At 40.2% G+C, this 20330-nt stretch overlaps 2 protein-coding genes across 4 annotated transcripts in view; both read right to left on the bottom strand.

The window, feature by feature from the left end:
* Positions 1-1143: 1143 nt before the first annotated feature.
* LOC110056741 (putative lipid scramblase CLPTM1) lies at positions 1144-14645 on the bottom strand. Its single transcript, XM_020763256.2, has 13 exons — positions 14340-14645; positions 12500-12658; positions 10959-11073; positions 9976-10061; positions 9238-9361; positions 8298-8400; positions 7563-7704; positions 6873-6966; positions 6176-6366; positions 5059-5154; positions 4036-4171; positions 3246-3413; positions 1144-2400 (listed from the first exon to the last, which is right to left on the bottom strand). The coding sequence occupies exons 1-13, from the start codon at positions 14616-14618 to the stop codon at positions 2195-2197; spliced, it is 1899 nt and encodes a 632-aa protein (XP_020618915.2). The 5' UTR covers positions 14619-14645; the 3' UTR covers positions 1144-2194.
* An 825-nt stretch (positions 14646-15470) lies between these two features.
* Positions 15471-20330, bottom strand: part of LOC110056833 (uncharacterized) — a 10179-nt gene continuing 5319 nt past the window's right edge. For all 3 annotated transcript variants that reach the window (XM_089292494.1, XM_089292496.1, XM_020763385.2), the window contains exons 2-5: positions 19892-20276; positions 18314-18533; positions 17594-17922; positions 15471-16891 (exon numbers count right to left, since the gene is read on the bottom strand). In XM_089292494.1, coding sequence (XP_089148620.1) covers positions 16740-16891; positions 17594-17922; positions 18314-18533; positions 19892-20105 — 915 coding nt within the window. In that variant the 5' untranslated portion in view covers positions 20106-20276 and the 3' untranslated portion in view covers positions 15471-16739. The remainder of the gene's footprint in view (positions 16892-17593; positions 17923-18313; positions 18534-19891; positions 20277-20330) is intronic.

The following is a 20330-nucleotide window of genomic DNA, read 5'->3' as shown; positions in this document are numbered from 1 at the left end:
TACGAAAACTGAGGGTGAAGAGGGCGGGGGGGGGGGGGGGGCCCTGTAGGAGCTGATATTTTTCCCTGTAGCTAAGAAATCGCCAAACATTTGGCCGATAACTAAGATTCCAGCAATCCCAGCTAGCCTCTCATACATATATTATTCTTTACAGAGTAAGCTTAAGTATCACTCTATTAAAAGTTGTCAGTTTTGCACGTTGCTTTGACAAAAATTTAATTTCGTAAGAATTTGCCTTGTACTGAAGTAGTTTAATCGGATGTCGGTTGGAATTTTAAAATGCAGACTGAAAGCAAAGGGATTTTTATTCTTACTTGTGTTGAGCTTCATGTACAGATTTGATTGTGATTAAATTATTAAGAATGTAAAGTTAAAATATAAGACATTGAGAAGGATATTTCATGATTTAACGGAGGTAACTCATCAGTTTCATTCGCACAAGTTAGATAGTAACAGTATATTATAAGTTCTTTGAAATAACCTTAGGGAAAAGGACAGACCGAGGCAAAATTGTGTATTTCAAAAATTTCTCACTAATGCTATAATACAACGCTTCGCACAAACCTTTCCGAGTTTCTCTCAATGGTCCTCATACGTGTTGATGAAAATAACAAACTGTTTAAAAAGTAATCTCAGCTTCTTTGAGATGTCAGGTAAGCAAGAGTTATCTTGAAAAAAGTCACGCCTCTTACGACATCGTGAGAAAAATCGTCAGAAACGATTCCAACTTGCTAAAAGCGATCCATTCGATAGAGGTTCAACACAAACAAAAATTGAAATAGTACAGAATTATTAACCAAGTTTGTGATTTTCTCGTTGTTTAGTAACTGCCGCGATATTTTCAAACATGGGATATATAATTTAAAGGCTTTGTGACATTGAATACCCTTCTGTCTCTCTGTCAAAACGAGGCGTGATGAAAAATGCATTTTCGTACGAAACTTTTTGCATAAAGCATCACGTTGAAACCGAAGCAAAAGGAAACTTGAAAAAGACCTTTTTTGTCCCAAAAGTCAGAACTTAAAGAAAATGCACGTATTTACTCAGTTACTGAAGCAAAATATCTCAACAGAAAAAGCCTGAGAGAAAGACGTTTGTGCTTAGCAAGATAATGTAAATCTAGTTTTACTCATGTCACACAAGTCAACTTTCTTCCAGATTTAATACACTAATCAAGGCACTACAATCCACTATGATAAGTTGTACATATGATAAATAGCAAATGTAAAACTCACAGTTTGTGTTTGCAGTTTTTGCGATTGAAGGATCTGTTTTCTTCTTAATCCCATCGTGGCAAATACAAACAAATTTTAAAAAGGCATTATTCCCTGGCACTAAGTACTCCGCACGAATTGCAGACCTACACGCCAGGTTTGCGGCTTACCATTGGCTATCGTAAACCGAACAACTGGTCGATGTAAGTAAACATAAATATGACATCAAACCCATCTGAGCTCGAAACAAACACATACGGCATGCAACTAGTGGCAGCTGTGGGAAAACGTTTGCCTAGTTCCTGGGCCTCAATATTTCGCCGCGGTCAATCATTTTCAGGTCACGTGATCTAGGGCGAGACGTTCGTCTCGGATACGTCACCGAAATCGATTGACCGTGAAGGCGTGGAAGAAAGCCGTACAAGAACTAGGCAAGGAATACCATGCATAGCAAGCAGCTGCCTCTGATTTGTTGATAGACTGTGTGTTTGCTATGATTCAGATACATTACTTACAAAAAAATTTCGGACCAAAAGATTCTGACACTTTGCTGAAACATAGCATAAGCAAATTTGAAACATCACTGCACCCTGAAGGTTTTAGAATACACTGACAAAAAAAAAATAACACAAATTTTATCAAGCCGTTAGGTATTTAGGGTAGTTTCTCAACTGGAGTTCACTCCCTGAAGCAAACTAGCGGCTTTGGCGCTATTTAAAAGTTTCATACGGTACTGTTTTACTTTCGGACACTTTCTTTGTCCGAAATTTTTCGCAAGTAATGTAGCTCATTTTATGGTACACTTTGCATCCATAAGGCAGAGTTAGTTCCAAAAGGTACAATGGATGTTTATAAATACCGCTCCTTCATGAACGTAAGTAAGTAAACTGCTTAATTTGAGTACACTGAGTACAATAACAGGACAAAAGCTTTTTACACTTTAAAATCTGTCATGCGCCAAATTTGATGATAATTAATTATTAGTCATTCTTCTTGTCTGACACCACTTCAGCATCAGCACTAACTGCACCATTTTCAATAGGTTTTGTTTCTGCTGGTTGCTGCGAGCTGGGATCCGCTGTGTCAGTTCCATCAACAGGCTCACCAGTCAGGCCGAATTCATTCACACGTTTAGGATCAATGGGATAAATCCAGCGCTGGTACAAGTAGATGAAGAACACAATATCTACAACAGAACACACACAGCTTAACTTCTCGATTTCTGCCTTCACAGTGCTACGCGCGTTACCGTTGCCGCTAAGGAATTAAAGGAGCTAGCTACATCTCGGGTTGCGCATCTTGAAAAGTTCAACCTAAATTTTTCAAGTTCTTCGTTTGTAGTCCGTATTAATCTTCCCAATCCTTAACCATCCCTGTTCCTTTATGGTTTATCATTATCGCATGGATGTTTTTCTATCTTAGTAAACTATTATTTTCAGGCTTCCTTCAATTTTGTACGTGGCCAGAATATTTCAAAATACCGCAACAGAGCTCCTTTAAGGTGTCCCATTTGAGCATGGCTCCAGTCAAATTCGCCGTATACTAATCACTGTTCTATTTACATGCAACCGTGTTACGTGCCTGTTGAAATCCTATCCGCAGGTAGGAGTCGGTTTCGCTGCCTGTCGAGTTCGCTACGTTCGAGTTCGTTAAGTGCTTGCTACCCACAACTTCCAGTTCGCTACCTATTTCATTCGTGTTCGCTATTATTGATAAACTAAAACTTCGCGTAAATAAACTGTACTAAAATCAGTCCAACCATACGCATCTACGATACCGCATAAATGCTTGCTGTGACTTGTTTGCTTGTTTGTAACACTGCCGAGCCAAGCGAGCCACTTAATATATAGCCCAAAGACTTAACGTGCGTTAACTTTCATTCACTGCCGAGCCAAGCCTGTGGGTAGCGAACATGTAGCGAACTCGAACCTACCGAACTCGACAAGAAACGAAACCAGCGTGAACCGTTGCTTGAGCTTCTAGGCTCAGAAATGGCTGACTATTTTTCACGATAACTTCAAAAACACTTACCATCTCGGAAACATCCAAGCCGGTACAAAGTTGGCATTTTGATGACAAAGGCGAAGAGGTCATCAATGAAGGTGTTAAGAGCCTTGTACGTCATCATGCGCCAAGGAAGGTGAGCTACTGACTTCAGTTTATAGTTGATGAAAAGCTGTGGCGTCATCATGATGAAACCTACACAAACATTGAACAAACAAACCAAAACATCACTTAACCTTATCAGCAAAGCTTTTCAGTGGCTGGTTTCAACTTGTAACTTTTTGAGATGGTTCAGAACGAACAACCTCTTCATCAATCGCTATAATCTTTAACTCCGAGCGTTGAACCACTGGAGCAGATTCAACTGTTGAGCCATTGGAGCAAAACACTGCAGACTGCTGAAGGGGTTATTCCCAACACTCAGTTGTAGAGCAATTAACAACAACTTTAGAGGGGACTTTCCTTATTATTATTAGAACAATATAAGGATGTTGCATGGTAACTAGTCGATCAAAGATCGTATGACTTGATCGGAAAGAGTTTAGATCTGAGAGTTCAGGGAAGGGGGTTACATTTGTACTTTTTCGTAGGTCTGGGGTGTTGGGAGGGCAAGACCATATTTGTATTCTCAGAATTGCACGGAAACTACTTACAGTGATACATGTATAGCTTGCAGTTGAGGCTGATGTGGGGAAATCTTTTCAAATAGAAGTTGTCTTTTGATAATATTCTTATAGACTCAATTAAAAGCTGGTTGCAGTTTAATCATGAGGTAGATATGAATAAGGTGTTGTTATGATACTTAATATGAACTCACCAAATGTCAAAAGAAAGCCATACAACATGCTAAGAATCCAAGAGTACCATCCCTTGTGCTCAACGTAAATCAGTGAATATACAGCATAACAGACTAACAAGGGAAACAAAGCCCATGACAAATACTTGAACGCCATCTGAAGGAGGAGAAGTAAAACAATTGTAAAGTAACATATGAGATATTTTCAAGGAACTTACACTCACATTTTGTAATGCACAAATAAATGGGAAGCTGAGTTGAAATGGGCGCCAGGTGTAGAAAACGTAATTCCTGATGGTTAGTCAGAAATTTTCACTCTGACGGCACAATGGGGAGACTCGCGGGTTACAACGGGACGTTTAGGGATAGATGACTGCCTGACGCATCCTCAATAAACTATTCACATTGAATGTCTTGTATTACTGTAGTCAGAACCTGTATCAGATAGGAGATCCAGCAGTTGCACTTTGAGCCTGGTCCTGGGCTGACAAGGTACAACTGTATGTTGTGTTCTTACCCTCAGTGCCTCTCGCGCAAAAAACCTGGCAAGTACACGTACCCTGGAGGACGAGGATATGAAGACATGGTGGACTAGCAACTCATTCATACCGGATAAAAAAGTCAAGGGCTGGTCAGAAGACTGTCAGAAGTCAGAAGACTGCTTGGCATCACATTGTTGTTAAGCTGAACGAATTGTGATCAATGTACAAATGGGCAGGGTATTGACCGAAACGTCCAAGTGTTGGACTGTGAATCAGGACGTAGCTATTGTAATAAATCCAGTTTGGTGCATAACAGGCCACATACCATTGAAAAATAGTGGACTGATAGATAAAAATGACAAGCATTTGTGGAGCTATTCTCCCAAATTCTCAATAAGTACTACAGCTTGCAACCGACAAGTGTCACTTCCTGTAGGGTGGACAATACCCCAAGTAATACAGAGGAACCCAGTAAGAGTTTAATGCCACCATTGTCTGGCTAGTACGTCTGGAAATAATAAATATCATACAAGTAACCTGAAATGAGAACATGCCTTCTTACCATGTCATACTGTTTTGTTTCAGACTCTACATATGTTTCTTTGTCAGCAAATCTTATTCTTGGTATTACACCAAACCAAGGGTTTTCTCTATCCACCTACAGCAAGATAAAATGTACAATGGCCGTTAACAAGGATAACATTAGATTAGATATGTAAGTAAATCAAATGTATGGTAATCATGTGATAAAAATTGTCAGGTGAGCTATAGGGCCTACACAAGTGTGCTACGAGAATTGTCGTCCCGCATGTCACCCATCGTGAGGCACTAGGACTTGCTAGCTTAGAGACACTTCTTGATCAAAGACAGTCTCAAACAGTCAAAATGTTTCTGGACATCACGAATTTAATGCTGATCGCAAATACAGTGGCGGATCTAGGGGATCTCCTTATTTTGGGTAAATAACAAAACTTGCAGAAGGAAGAAAACCCGGTAGGGCAAGCCAAAAAAACGCCCCCACCCCCTCCCCCCTTAGCTCAAGGTCTGGAAATAATACAGTTTTTATACCAGAGGCAAACGAACATAGATTTAATCTGATAAACAATCAAAGATATCGAGTGCATTCCTATTTGCAAAATAAACAGACTAGAGAATAGCTTTTTCTACAGCAACCGTATAAAGACGATTTTCATGTTTTTTTTTTTTTTTTCATAGACCACATTTTAGCTTAGCCTTATTATTTGAATTCTTTTGTGATGTTCTACCTAGTTCAGCTCTAGAGCTGTGAATTTAAAGCTTCAATAAACTATTAATTTGTCTATCCCATTCAGCAGGTCCATGGCCTGCAAACAGGCTCCCAGCGAGGGCGGAAAAAAATCCAGCGATTGAAGTGAGCCGTTTAGCGCCAAATGAAGAATTCCGCGGGCGAAGTCCGCAAGCGAAGCGCTCCCTCTCATCACCAGACCGCTCTCGGATAGCCCCGCTCGCCCTAGACCATACTCGGCTGGCTCGCACTAAACCCAACTGGGAGCCTGTTTGCAGGCTAGTAGGTCCAGAACAGGAAAACGTGGTGTGAACCTGTGGATTCCCTATTCTCCTCCAGAGGCCATAGGGATACATGTAAGTAAGTGCAAAGTAAACCAGCTGATAATAACGCTTTTGAACGTGGGTCTACTTGCCTTAATGTCGACAGCCTTGTTAATTTTCCAGATCTCTATAAGAAGCCCCACAAAACAGCTGATGATCACGACTGTGTTAGTCTCATTGTCCATAACATACAAGAGAACTATGACGGACTGGAAGACATTGAAGAACACAGACCGAACAGAAAGGCCTTCCAATGTCTTGCGACTTCGCCAGAACTGGATGTCTGAAAACAGAAAAGTCAAAGAAGCGAACTTAGCAGAAGCATGAAACTTGATTGCTCTTTTTGGAGAGCTGCCACCTCGAGGATGGCGCTACTTCAAAACCTTATGACAGACTTGTCACATCAACCTCCTTGCCTAGCAGGCTGTATTTAAAAGTTCAAAGTAGGATAGGTTTTAACCAGCAAAATGCTGTTTCCGGATTTTGTTCAGTTCATACCAAACTGAAGTTTTCTTTGGAAGCAGAGTCAAGATATTAAGCTACTACGATCTTTTGGAGCCATCAGCGCACCTTTCTCAAGTAATGAGAAATGTCATATGTTGTAGTCTTCCATGACAGAAGTCATGTGAAAAATGTCTCAGTACAGGGCCAGAAGTTCAAAATATCAAAGTCTTGATAGGTTTTATTCTATCATGCACTATATATATACAGACCCTGCATCCACAAACAAACAAACAAAAACCAAGACCTGCATCCTGTACTGTTGAGGTAACAATACCTATTACTCACCATTTTTAAATGCCAGAACTTCAAAGACAGTGTGTACCAATGTGACAATCATTGTCACACCAAGTAGATAAGGGTTTGTCTCCACTAGTGTTCTCTAGGTTCAGACAGAAAAATTCAGAGCAAAAGTTAGTTAGTAAGAGATTGCCAAATGTTCATCTGCATTCCATTTCTTTCATTCCCTGAACCTTAATACTCTTGTCTCACTCTTCGGAGGGAGGCGCGGTGGCCTCATGGTTAGTGTGCTTGTCTCTGGATCGAGTGGTCCAGGTTCGAGCCCTGGCCAGGGACATTGTGTTGTGTTCTTGGGCAAGACACTTTACCCTCACAGTGCCTCTCTCCACCCAGGTGTATAAATGGGTACCGGCGAACTTAATGCTGGGGGTAACCCTGCGATGGACTAGCATCCCATCCAGGGGGGAGTAGAAATACTCCTAGTCGCTTCATGCTACGGAAACCGGGATAAGCTCCGGCCTGATGGGCCACTTGGCTCGCATGCAGACTTACCTCACTCTTCGGAAAGAAAAAAACTGTAGCACAGACTGACATCTGAGTAAGAGAACACAAGAACGCAACAGAATGAACTCTGCCAGGGCTTGATCCAAACCACTTAATACAGAGACCAGTACACATTCCATTTCAACCACCACACTTAAAACACTAAATAAACTTTTGCCTTAAGAGCCAACTCACCTTGAGGGAGTCCTGCTCTTCCTCACTCTGCCCTGGCTCATCTCCAAGCACTGAAAACCACTTCTGTCTCATTCGCTGAGACTCGTACATTTGCCATCTGAACAGTGATATGGGACTGTAGGTTAAGTGTAAGTCAAGAGTTCTGCCAAAGAAAAATTGAAGCACAATGTGAGAGAACATAAGTGAGAGAACACAAGTGAGAAACCATACCTTGCTGTAAATGGTCAAGTAAATAGGAATCATGACTATTAACCTCGAGAATGACGTAAGAATAATGTTTGCTCTGCAAAAGTGCTCTTAGTCAAGACACTTTACTCTCACAGTGCCTTTCTTCACCTATTTGTATAAATAAGTACTGGAAAATTTATTGCTGGGGTGACACCCAGGGGGACGTAGAAATACTTCTACATGTAGTGTGATAAGCTCCAGCACTTTTGACCACTTGGCCCAGTGGAGATTCCAGTTCGCCTTTCAATAATACAATGTATCTTTTATCTTATGGTTACATGTAAAATGTAGCTGTAGTGGTTGTTGCTTGTGATGAAAAGAAATTTAACCAAAAAAAAAAAATGACATTTTGAAAAAATTATCTGCTTTGAGTTGTTCATTGATTCATACAAGTACATGTAGTGCTGTCGACATTTGCTTAGATTGCTCATTGTGTATTCTTCCTGTAAAGATGCATTGGAGAATACTGTATATTAAAAGAAAAAAAAAACAACAACCAAAACTTACTTTGTTGTTTCATTGATAGGCATGTAGTCACTTGCTAAATTCCAGTACTTGTTCAGGTACAGTACAGGAAAATATTTGCCAGTTATGTTTTCAAAGACAAGAACTGAAACAGGAACATGTTAATTGAAGTTACTGTATGTGTTGGTTCAGTGGAGGTGACATAAATATCAAGTTTCAGGCATAGTCTGGTTGGCTTTTTTAAATGTCTCGTAGCACTTGAGTGAGTAGGGAAGGTCTGAGCCTGTTGAGATGTTGGGAAATATGGATGAGGAAGCTGGGGTGGTGTGCTGAATTATAAAACAACATTTCCTGCATTTTAATGGTGACAAGTGCTGAATTTGAGAACATTTAGTTTGATTCACTAGTCTGTGTGTTGCACTGGGCGACTTGATATCACAGGAAATCTGGACACTAGACATGGCTTCTGATTGGCTAATTGCTAATTTAGGTAAAGTAATTATCATATTCCAGCTTCTGTACATCCAATACACAGCACAAGACATAAAGAGTATGGGTAGAGTTCCTACCCTTTCTACCACCTCCAACCCCCTCCAACCCCCCCTCTCCGCTCCCCATGATGCATTTAGCCTACACCAGGTTGCAGTTCCAAGAGTAATGCATAAAACCCAATCCTCCATAGGAAAAAGAGGGTGTCGAGCTACATTTTACCACAATACCATGCGAGCCTTACACAGCCCATAAAGAACAAGGAAAGCCAAAATTTTGCAATAGTCGTCCTGTGCTAACGTCAACGTGTATGCTAGGTTTGATGGTTTTAGGACTTTTCTGTATGTGTTTATAAATGAGCAATGTTTTTCTGAGCTATGAATCATGGGTAAATGTACCAGTCACCATCCTTTTTCGTACAAGGAATTCAGCCACATGCCAGGTACAACTAAGACTCTGTTGATAAAATAATTAGGCATTTGTGTCTACTTACATTCATCCATCGGCTGTGGAACAGAGCCCTGAACCCATGGCGTCTGATCATCCATCAGGTTGATTGTCAGGTTTGGATGCCAATACGAGATAATTTCAACGGGTTTCTTACTGTCTGGTGCTTGCTGCAAGAAATTTGTGAGTAACTTGTTAGTCTTGAATATTTCAAAATGTTGCTGTGAGTCCTGGATATCTGAGGCACTAGCTACCTAGTTGCCATGTAGCATCCAGGGTAACCAGGGTAACCAGGGTAACCAGGAGTAACAAAAGGCCCTTTGCATGACCATGTCACATGACCTTGTCAATCATAAAAAATGGTTGCAGTATGAAATAGATACTTCATGTACACTGTATGAATGGAAAGAACATGGTGGTTGGTGAAGTTAGACAGTATGACTTCCAATTTGGAGGCCAATAAACATACACTTAAGTGACAGATTTTAGGACAGTTTGATAGTTTGAAAATTTAAAATGATTTTCAAGCTGGATGATAAAGCTTGCAATCAAGCAGCATTCTTCCTTACTAATCTTGTGAATTTTCTTAACCTTAAGATGACCATAACATCTCTCACTTTAACATCAGCAGCCTGAAAATTGGAAATCTCACTAATATCATCAAGCTCTTTCCATTTCTGCTATCTACCTTCCACCATTTTTCATTAATGAGGTCACATGACACTGTACTGTTAAGGGCCTACTTCAAACTAGAAAACGCAATTCATTAAAAATCCCAGCTTACCACCAAGTCTGCTGGATTAGCATCAGCCACGCCAGTGAGTAAATTTACAGTCCTGTGAACACGTCTCTTTCTGTAAACTGGCAACACTAAAAAAAGAAACACCACAATTACATACATGCAGCAGATGAAAACAAATGAAACCTTTGTTGTTGCAAGCAATCTCTGTTTTGGTTGGTTTGAAATCAGTGTCACATTCTCGTTTGCCTCAATACAAGCACAGCTTAAATACAATCTAACCTCTATACAGAGCCGCACTGAGGCAGAATAAACTAGCCGTAGTTGTTATTGAGAGGTTTTAGTAAGAGTGTAGTGTACAGATCTGTGTATAGCTGCGATGAAAAGTGTTGGCCTTTACAGAGAAGCTGACACTGAAAAGAGTGTACTTTCAGTAGAGCATGCGTATTGTCTAATGTGCACTGCTAAACAGCACAGAATAGACCTGAGATTAAAAGTTGGATATTCAGCATAGGCAGCAGTCTTAGGAATGGAACACCACGTCTACTGTAACCTGTAACAATGTGAACGAAAGCAAATATTAAACGCATGGAAAATTGTCAGCCATTTTTCACCTTCTGTCGACCTAACCCATAACACAAGCACAATAATCTTGTCTCTTCAGAGTAAAAGCAATAAACTGCTGTGCTTAGACTTTTTCAGTTGTCTACTTGTTCCAGCTAACATTACTAACTATTTTGGTTACAAGAACATGTTCTGTGATCATTGTAAAACAAATCAGAACTTACTTGAGTATATATGTACTTGTGTATACTAGGACCAGGGGTTTTATCATTAATGTTTATAGCAAGAAGGCAATTGACTTTCATAGACAGGCAAAACTTTTTGAACTGAACTTCTTAACAAGAAAAACTCTCCTTCACATGGTCAAAGCAGACAGGCAAAATTAGTCTCACGGCAGGTCAATTTGCCCAGGGCCTTCCCCCCTACCCCCCCCCCCCCCCCCGACTAAGACTTACTATACTTACACAGAGATCTGTTGACCACAGCTAGCCTGTTATACTTAGGGTGCTGCGGGTCAGGAGATTTGCCATGCCTTGTTATAAAAACATGGACATAAAGTGTTCCATTGTTCTGTAGTTTCTGTTAAAAGAAATGAAAAAAATTTAATTACAATCACTACTATTATGGACTGAAAATTACACAGCCTTGCAATTCATGGAAGGCGTTGATACATGTAGGTGTTCTATCCTAATAGGCCCTTTGCAGCTAAGCCATCACGTGACCTACTTTTCATAAAATTATGGGCTATAACTTAACGAATGCCAGAAATGGAAAAAGCATGTCGAAAATATCAAAATGGCCAAGTTTGAGGCCCCCATCATCAGAGAATGAGATTTTATGATGGTCTGAATTTTTGAAAGAATAAGAAGATTTGTATAGAAAAATGTTGCTGGAGAGCAAGACCTTGCTCTCCAGCAACATTTTCCATACGAATCCTCTAAATTTTCCGAAAATTCAAACTATGGTATACACTTCCTCGTTTCTTCCTGGGGCCTCAAACTTGGCCATTTTGGTATTTTCGATGCGCTCTTTCCATTCCTGGCATTCTTTTAGTTATAGCCCATAATACAAAAATTTTTTAGGAAAATTTGGTCACGTGACCCCAGCTGCAAAGGGCCTATTGCAGTTGTATTAGACTCTCATCACTGACTTTTGGGCGGTATTCTTACTGTATGTTGTATTTTTGAGTGAGAACATGGACTCTCGCAGTATTTCCCTGTGCAGACATTGTTGAAGCAAACTGACAAAAAATTAATGTTGAGTTATGATCTGCAATAAACTACATGTACAGTAGCATTCTGTCAGGCTTACAGATAGTAAATTATTTAGCACTTAGCTGGGGGCCCTCAGGAAGCTGCCACCTGTAGACTATATATAGCCTCCATTCAGGCATATAAATGGAGAGCCAACAGCTTGTCAAAAAATATACTGGGGTTACCCACGACAGACTGGAATCTTAAGCCTGGTTTTCACTAGTGACGCAAGCACAAGTGCAATCACAATAATTCTTATTTCACCGTGAAAATGGCCTTGATACAGGCATAAGCACAAGCGCAAGCACAAGGATCAAATTTTTTCCTTTTTCTTGTGCTTACACTCATGCTTGCATTTGTGCTGCAGCAAGTGTAAACAAAATACCACTCAGGCATAACATAAGCACAAGGATATTTACCACACATGGTTTAGTTTGGCCAATGAAAACACTGGATCCAGATTACCTCACACCTAACCAGCTTGGAAGGTTCAGATGATTTTGCTTGTGCTTGTGTTTGCGTCAAATTTTGTTTTCACTTGGGTCATCCCTATTGCTTAGGTTTGTGCTTGCACTTGTGCTTGCGTCGTTAGTGAAAACCAGGCTTTAAATAGGGTAGAGCAGACATTTTTCTAGCCACTCCATGCCAAAGAAACAAGAACCACTAAGCCTGAGAGAGGACTTAATCACTTGATTGAGTTGTGATAGGAGCATGACAGTGTGTATTTAAAAGTTTAATATACATGTAATTACCTCTGATGCTTTTATTGTAGTGCTATACAGTCGTGAGCCATCCATTTGGGGTCCATCAGTCCAATTACCAAATTTGATATCTGTCTCATGCCATATAAGTTTTTCACTGTTGTTGAAGTCTAAGAAGTGTTGCTCTTCTGCTAGATAAACCCACAGCTCCTACAAAAGATAAGCATATGTATATATATGTCAGTTATTTCCTTCAGCTTTTGGCTTGTAATCAACTGTACATGTAGTTTTCCAGCATCCAACACGGCTGCTAAACTGAGTTTTGAACAAGGCTACAGTGTATGATTGAATTAATGCGTGATATTTCCCAAAATCACTGGATTAGTTCTGAAATGTTCAGAATGGAGTAGTCATGGGTACCAGTGTCAAATTACAACTGATGAAAATTTGTTGGTCGATCAAGATGTATGATCCAAATCTATAAGGAGATCCAGGGCTGTGCTCTAGAAGAACCCGAGTGCCACAGGCAATGAACTTTTGAAATGACAAATTTACTTTTTTCACATAGAGTACGTTTAAGTGTTGGGCACCCAGGAACACAAACTTTCCCCCTGGCTCATCTGGTTCAATTTTCAGCAAAACATTACTTTACTTCTTGATTAAGGAATAGAAAACATGTACCGTGTTTCTATAGAGTTACATTTATAGAAACACCAGTGAAAATTTGGGAGAACAAGAAATGCTGTGGGAACACGAGTTGTCAGGTAAGTGCTTCCACAGCTTTTTCAAGTTCTCCCAAACTTTCATGAGTGTTTCTATAAATTGACAGAAACACGGAGAACACGTTTTCCATTTCTTTTAGAAAATACCACAATGAAAAAAAGAAAAATAACTTGTTTACTTTGATCATCAAAATGTAAAATTAATTCTCTTTGCTCACGCCATCATTACGTCAACAGCTTGTGCTAGTTCTGTGTTTCTATCGCGTTTTAGTATAAATCTACTAGCGTTCTATCACAAATACCATTCTCTGATTGGCTAAGCTACTCACTATCTTTTCTGTGACAGACAGCAAGTAGCGTAGCAGTGTGTCCTTGTTAACAAAATGACCGCTGCTTCTAGGCGTTTTCAAAGTGTCTGTGAAAAGGATTTAGATATAGCTTTCAACAGCTGGTAGATTTATACTAAAACAATTAGATTGTTTGCTTTCGATTTCTATGCGTGATAGTTGACTTGGCTGTGCCCTTGTCAACTATCATGAGATAGAAATCTTGAGATCACAATCTAATTGTTTAATAGAAACACGATTTAAAACCAATTAGTGCACCTACTTTCTTAGGGCTATTTTCTAAAGGTACGCATGGTACATGTTTTCCGTGTACCCCAAATTCAACTTTAATTCTCTCTGGGAAAATGTTTCTGCAATTTTTTTCAAGAGCTTTTTTTAATTTCCAACCAGTTCTTTTCATAACAACCTTTGTCTTATATTTGAACCAACAATACTCACTAAACACAACAATATATTTTTTCGTGTTTTAAACAAACACGAAAACAAACCAAATGGTACAAAAATTCAGAAGCTAGAAAGTAAGTCTTTATAAACCCCAAATCACGTAAGCAGAACGCATTTAAGTGAGAAATCAATGATTATTCCCAACAAAAAACTGGGTGAAAACCTGTGCTAGATCAATTATGGCATGGCGATACCAAGACGTGTAACAGAGCTCTTCTCGCATAAAATTTTCGCTCGTGCCGGCAGATTTGACGCGTGCTACAGACACGAAATCTTGCCTAATCTCGTCTTCATCACCAGAATTTTTTAAAAGAAAAACACTTACAGATAAGTAATCGGCAGTCTTTCTAACGATCCCCTTAGTTAGATTCAACTTACTATCTTTTGATCCGTCTTAAAAAGATTCGTCGATGGCACTGTGTTCGAGGTATTTGTGCTTTGCTGTCGGCCACGAAACAAATTCGAAATCAACCAAAAGATGAACATGCGAACAAGAAGACTTTTCCACATGGATCCCTGTTGCTGCTGTTGTTGTTGCTGTGGTTGGTCATTCTGTTGAACGTTGTTTCCTGCCGTTCCATTCTGAAGTTGAGTGTTGGTTTGCTGTTCATTTCTATCACACGCTGCCTCGTCACTTTGTTCGCGTTCTGTCGCCATGATGAAAAGAAGAGATGAAGAAATGGCAAAGGTAACCACGCCTGTCACATGAAGGACAGGTGACACAGTCGCACTTTCGCGGGATTCACGCGGGTAGACCCGATAAAGCTGCTGGAGAACCCGCCAAGAAAGGGTCGCGGGTCTAGTGCGCGGAAATTTTGTGATTTCTATCACCTACATGGTGAAAGATGGCAACTTCGGTCTCGCGCTGGTTTTCAGGTCCGCTTTTTGTTTGACAGTCCTGCCAGGGTCTCAAACCACTTACCATATGCTACCAGAGTCGCCTTCGCTCTGTCCTCCGTCCGGCAACAAGAGGACAACTCAGTTTCATAATTTTGCACCGCCAGCTACAAACTTATAAGATACACCATTTGCATTGGATTTGTCTAAAAGTTTACAACAGCCGACCCAAAAGTGGAAGCTTAGCCATGGTGCTCTCCCAGTATAATTTTTTCGGCTGTTTTAGGAGTAACTTGTTAAAGGTTAACTATTAAAGAATAGCGTCTGTTCTACTGAAGCTATCCAAAATGTCTAATATACCAAGACTTTTGAAGTACATCTGAGCATAAGGAAAATTGAATGACGAAAGTAAGCGTAATTATATGTAGCCTTCGAACGGTTTTAACAGGCCCCTTCAATATCTGGGTGAGAAAAAAGGCCACTTTGCGCCTTGCAAGTGTTAGTGAACTAGCATAAAATAAACTTTTTAGATCTGTTAGGTATTTGAGGGGTGGGGGGGGGGGGGCAAAGGTTCAGACATCTCCAACTGGTATAGACATCCATGTTTCAATGTCTAACTCATATCGATGTCCACATTCTCATGAAACGAAGAACAGAAAATCAGGCTAAAGATTTAAGTTATCTTATTTTTATTTAGAACATACGAAATAACAAGCTTAATAATTAAGCAGCTAGTTCTTAAAATCACAGATTTGAAAGTGTATAATAACTGCCGTGTATACTTAATCACTGGCGGATCCAGACTTTAAGCTGGGGGGGGGGGGGGTGGGGGCCGGTTTTGATTTACTTGCCCTGCCGGCTTTTCTTCCTTCAGTCATTTCTTCTTTTTCACCCAAAATAAGGGGGGGGACCCGGGCCCCCCGGGCCCCTCCCCTATAGATCCGCCACTGTTAATGTAGTCAATCACAAAACAAAGCAAGTAGTCAGTTTCTTTCCTCAGTACATAACTGTACATTTCTACATTTAACTGTATTGTATCGAATCAGTTACAACTAGGCAACTCGATTGGACAGAGTATAATATTACTAAATAAACTGTTAAGAATACTGTAATAGCCTTTTGAGGCTAAACATTCAAACTGCAAAATGTCCTCTTTTTTCCCTCTTTTGTTTGCGTGACTGTTTTACAACGGTAGTTACTGGGAGTCAAATAAAGCTTGAGCCAGCCCACATTAGACTTCCTTTTCAGATTTGATCCAAATTTTCCGGCGAGCATCCCCACCCCTTAAGCAAGGGACTCCCACGCCTTCTTTCTCACCTCTCCCCTCAGCGAAGAACCAACAAAATCACAAAAATTCTTTAATTGAGGACGACTGTTTCGTAACCGAACTTATGCGAAAAAAGAAACTGCTTCGCAGGCTACGCTAAGTACCCGGGTACTATTTTATTTTTTGGTTCTGGTAATGTTTCTACTTGGACTAGAGGATAGAAATATCCTACCCGTTTGAAAAAAGAACTGAAAGGTTACAAAAACTATGTTAAAGCGGGGGTTAACTTAAAATTCTGTAATCTGGAAATAAAATTCTGTATTCTGAATCTTGAGGTATTAAAGTCTGATTCTGAGGGGCATTTCTCTTACTGTAAGTTCAAAGCTCGTTTTTTCAAAACGAGTTATTTTTGCCTTTGAAAAGGGATATTTTGAGTGTTCTAAGTAAGTTTTGTGTTTTAAGATAGAACTTTTCCATTCAGTGCATTTTGACGAAGTTATGCATTGCAACGTATGCTGCATTTTCTGCATCAGATTTGACTGGTCATCATTTCATGTGTTTTTAACTTTTCAAGAATGGTGTGTTTTTAGGCGAACCCCCGCCTTAAGTGTGTTTCACTAGTGCTATGGTTTGAACATTTCCTCAGTAAATGACCGGACTACCCAATCTGGAGTTTAGGTGGCCACATTCACATCTCCATGTTGCCTACGCTTGTTGCAGCTGCGCACAACAAGGTAAGCGGTTGCACAGATAATGGCTAAGGCGGCAACACCGCTGACCGTCACAGTTACCGCTAAATTAGTCGAGAAGGACTGGGGCTCACCACCTGAAACAAAGAAAAGAAAAAAAATGTTTTGTTTTCTCATTCCAAGTGATGAAGTTTAGTTTTCCATAGACTAGCTTCTTAAAAGCAATTTAGTTTAAAATAGCTTGAAAGTAAATGAATTCTCAGCATGATCCAACAACAGCAAGCTTTACCGATTTGGATGGCCTAAAAAACGTCGCAGCAATGCGAAAAAGCATCAGGTATTTAAGAAGAGGCCATGATCGTAAAAGTACAAACACCTGGAAGACAACGAGAGCCAAACAGCGTCTTACAAAGTCGTAACTTATGTTTTTTTAATCTTTTTCACTGCACTCATTTCAACGGTCATTTAAAATGAGGGAGTTCCCCAAGAATATCGACGCAAAAGAGTAGAAAATATAAAATCGCCAAGAAAGGCAAAACCAAACCGATCCCTTTGCGTTGATAGACCTAGATGAGAACAAAGACCGAGCTAATATTATAAAGTTGACATAATAATCTTTAAGGTAGAAAAGAAGAAAATGGGGATAAGATTTTAAGAAAAACAGTTAATGATATACAGATTAAAATATTGCAAGTTTGCTCGATGATTGGGTTTTCAAAGGTAAACCTTCTAAAGGAGCTACCGGCAAAGAAATAAATAGCGAAGTCTTCTCAAGATTGCAGTTTGAAAATTCCAACGCAAGAAAACAAGTTTAGCTGACAAAAACGAATTCTGCATACCCTCTTTTTCTTCCTCTTCTTCCTCGTCGCTCTTAAAAATAAAAGGACCTGTTGACGTGTGGTACACCTTAGTTTCATCGACTTCATCAGCGAGTGAACGCCTTTTTCTCCCCTTAGGGTCACATTCAGCATCAGTAGGGCACTGACACGCTGAATTATCGACATCTGCCAGGCAAACTCTGAGATCACAGTGGAAGTAAACCGCATCGCCTTTCTCAGCACCATAGTACCTGAAGGTCGGTATGGAGAATGTCTCGGCTACACTGTCATTTTTGCAAGTATACGACAAGGATTCGGACTTGTCTTCACTCACAGCCTTGTTACCGCAACTGGTTTGAAAAGAAACAAAGAGGATTATAATGGAACGGGCAGTCGTAGTAGAATGGCTCATTGGTAAGAAAATGACTGAATGACTTTTTTCTTGAGGCTAAATAAAGCGCGCGTCTCTGATATAATAACGAGTCGGGAAAAAAGGACGGTCAAAAAGGAGAAGAAAAAGAGAGGTACACCCGCGGTGGCACAGTAAGGATGACGTGCATGGTGCAGCACAAAAACAGGAGCCTTTGATGGACCGATGTTAAAGTCTTTTTACACACCACTTCTTTCTTCTTGAAGGCAAGAAGAAGAAGAGAGATCCTGGGAGCTAGGTCACTTTGTGCGAAGTAAACTTATAGTGTCCTTCCTTGATTATGAAACAACAGAGTGAATATGTGTACTTACCCGTTTCTTATCAAGGTAATGTTGCCTTCGCCTGAGTTTGGTTTGGCGCTCCTTGATGACCAACAGTGAACAGGAAAAAGGTCAAGGTTAGGTGTCGCCGTTTGAGTCTCTACCGTCGCCTTGAAATACAAAGTCTTACCCAGCTCAACTGGGTTAGGGACCTCACCAGTAAAATTAGAGTAATGGAAAGCTTCAAGTTTAAAGGTGAAGAATGCACTGCCTGAAAGAAACAAATAGATAATATTATGTTGATATAAAGAAGTGACTAACTATTGTTAACATCGCAATCTGATTCACAGAGATCCAGGTTAATATTTGACCATGATCACTTGCACTTCATTGACTACTTTCTAAGTGACATTACATCGAAGTTATTTAGCAGCATTTTTCCATATAAATTCCACCGCAACATTAAAATTTACCCTAAGAATTAGTATAGGTAATTGTAGAATGTGATTGCAATCAAGGATTCACACCACGAGTAATATTTGAAAAATATCACTGCAGGAGCCTTTAGGCGAGTGCAATTTGAAAGCATTTTCAAGTATCACGAGTTACGTAAATCCTTAATTGCTCGAGCCTTCATACGATTACTCATTGATGATGTGACCGAGAAAATTTCGAACGCACGCGCGTTAATTTGTACTACAGTGCAAATTAAAAACTCAACGATACATTCCCCTGCTTTCAGCCAAACACTATGAAGATATTTTCTCAGTTATATGTGTAATAACTGGTCTTAAATTTGGTAACCTTGTTAATTTCAGATCTATCAGGTTGTGAGTTATTTTCCTGGGGGTGGTACTCTGTAAATCTTGGTTAGAGGTGTGCCGCTAGCGCTGGGACTCTGAAACCCTAACCCTATACTAGACCATGATCCGCTTGATTTTGCAACCCTATTCTAGACTAGACACCGAAAACCCTACCCTATCCCAGACTAGCTATTTTCAATGCAAAATTTTTTTATTATCGTGGTCCAACATAAGCCAACTAAACCAATATTTTACGAAGCCGCTTCCGAGTTTTCTATTATAGAACCATGGTTAAAGAATCCTTTTTTAGACTTAATTATTTATACACTGCACCGGTCACTCTTCTGGTAAATTATATCCTACTCTAGACCAAAACTGTCTGATATCTGTACCCTATCCCAGACAAAACTGCCTGAAAACCAAACCCTTCACAGTGGTACACACGCATATTGTTTATAGATGGGACTACCCCCTTGGGGGTTATTTCCTGTCGCGACTAGTTTCTCTCACCGTCAAGATCACGTGATCGATTGCACCATTGAGGACACCTGCGTCAAATTTATCGCCAAAAAAGAGAGAAGACACGTTTCAAAGCTGTGACTTTGATGAAAAAAACTTGATGAAGCATGTACATGATGGACCTACGTAAAACATAATCTGTAACCGCTCGAACGGGAGTTGTTGCCTGTTAAACGCTTTCAACAGCGCTCACTGAATACGAGCTTAGACCCCATTCTCCCTTCTCCCTTTCTCCCCTCCCCCACCCCCACACACGCACTTATCCAATAGAAATTTGATCCATTCCTACTGTTTTTATGTTACATACTTGAGTCGTTGTCTTGACGGTTCTTGACCGGCATAAAGCTTGCCACTGTCTTGTTCTGATTACCATATTTACACGACACATAATACAGGTGATCGTACACATACAGCTGGCCTGTACCACCGGGGTTGCTCTTTTCTGCGCTGATTTTAAGGATGCATTGGATGCCATCTCCAAGCTGTTCTGAAGACCAAGCACAGTGCGGTAGGGAGAGCATCGTAGTTTACTGTCCTATTGTTCTGAAATGTTGGCTGTCACGAGGTATTGTTTTGTAATCGCCACTCGGTTTCATTCCACCTCGCAAGATCATCTACGTTGGTGATGGTTATATCGACCGTGTGATTGTTGTGACAAGTAACGTTACCCACAGGATTAGGAGGGTACGCACCTGCAAAAAGGAAAAGGTAAAGTAAAGGTTCGGGACATAGTGTCCTATAGCCCG

Source organism: Orbicella faveolata, unplaced genomic scaffold (assembly GCF_042242905.1).
Source record: "Orbicella faveolata isolate gen_17 unplaced genomic scaffold, um_ofav_v1 contig_24, whole genome shotgun sequence".
Taxonomy (NCBI): Eukaryota; Metazoa; Cnidaria; class Anthozoa; order Scleractinia; family Merulinidae; genus Orbicella; species Orbicella faveolata.
Note: the sequence above shows the minus strand (reverse complement) of the source record. Positions and strands in the feature narration are given on the sequence as shown.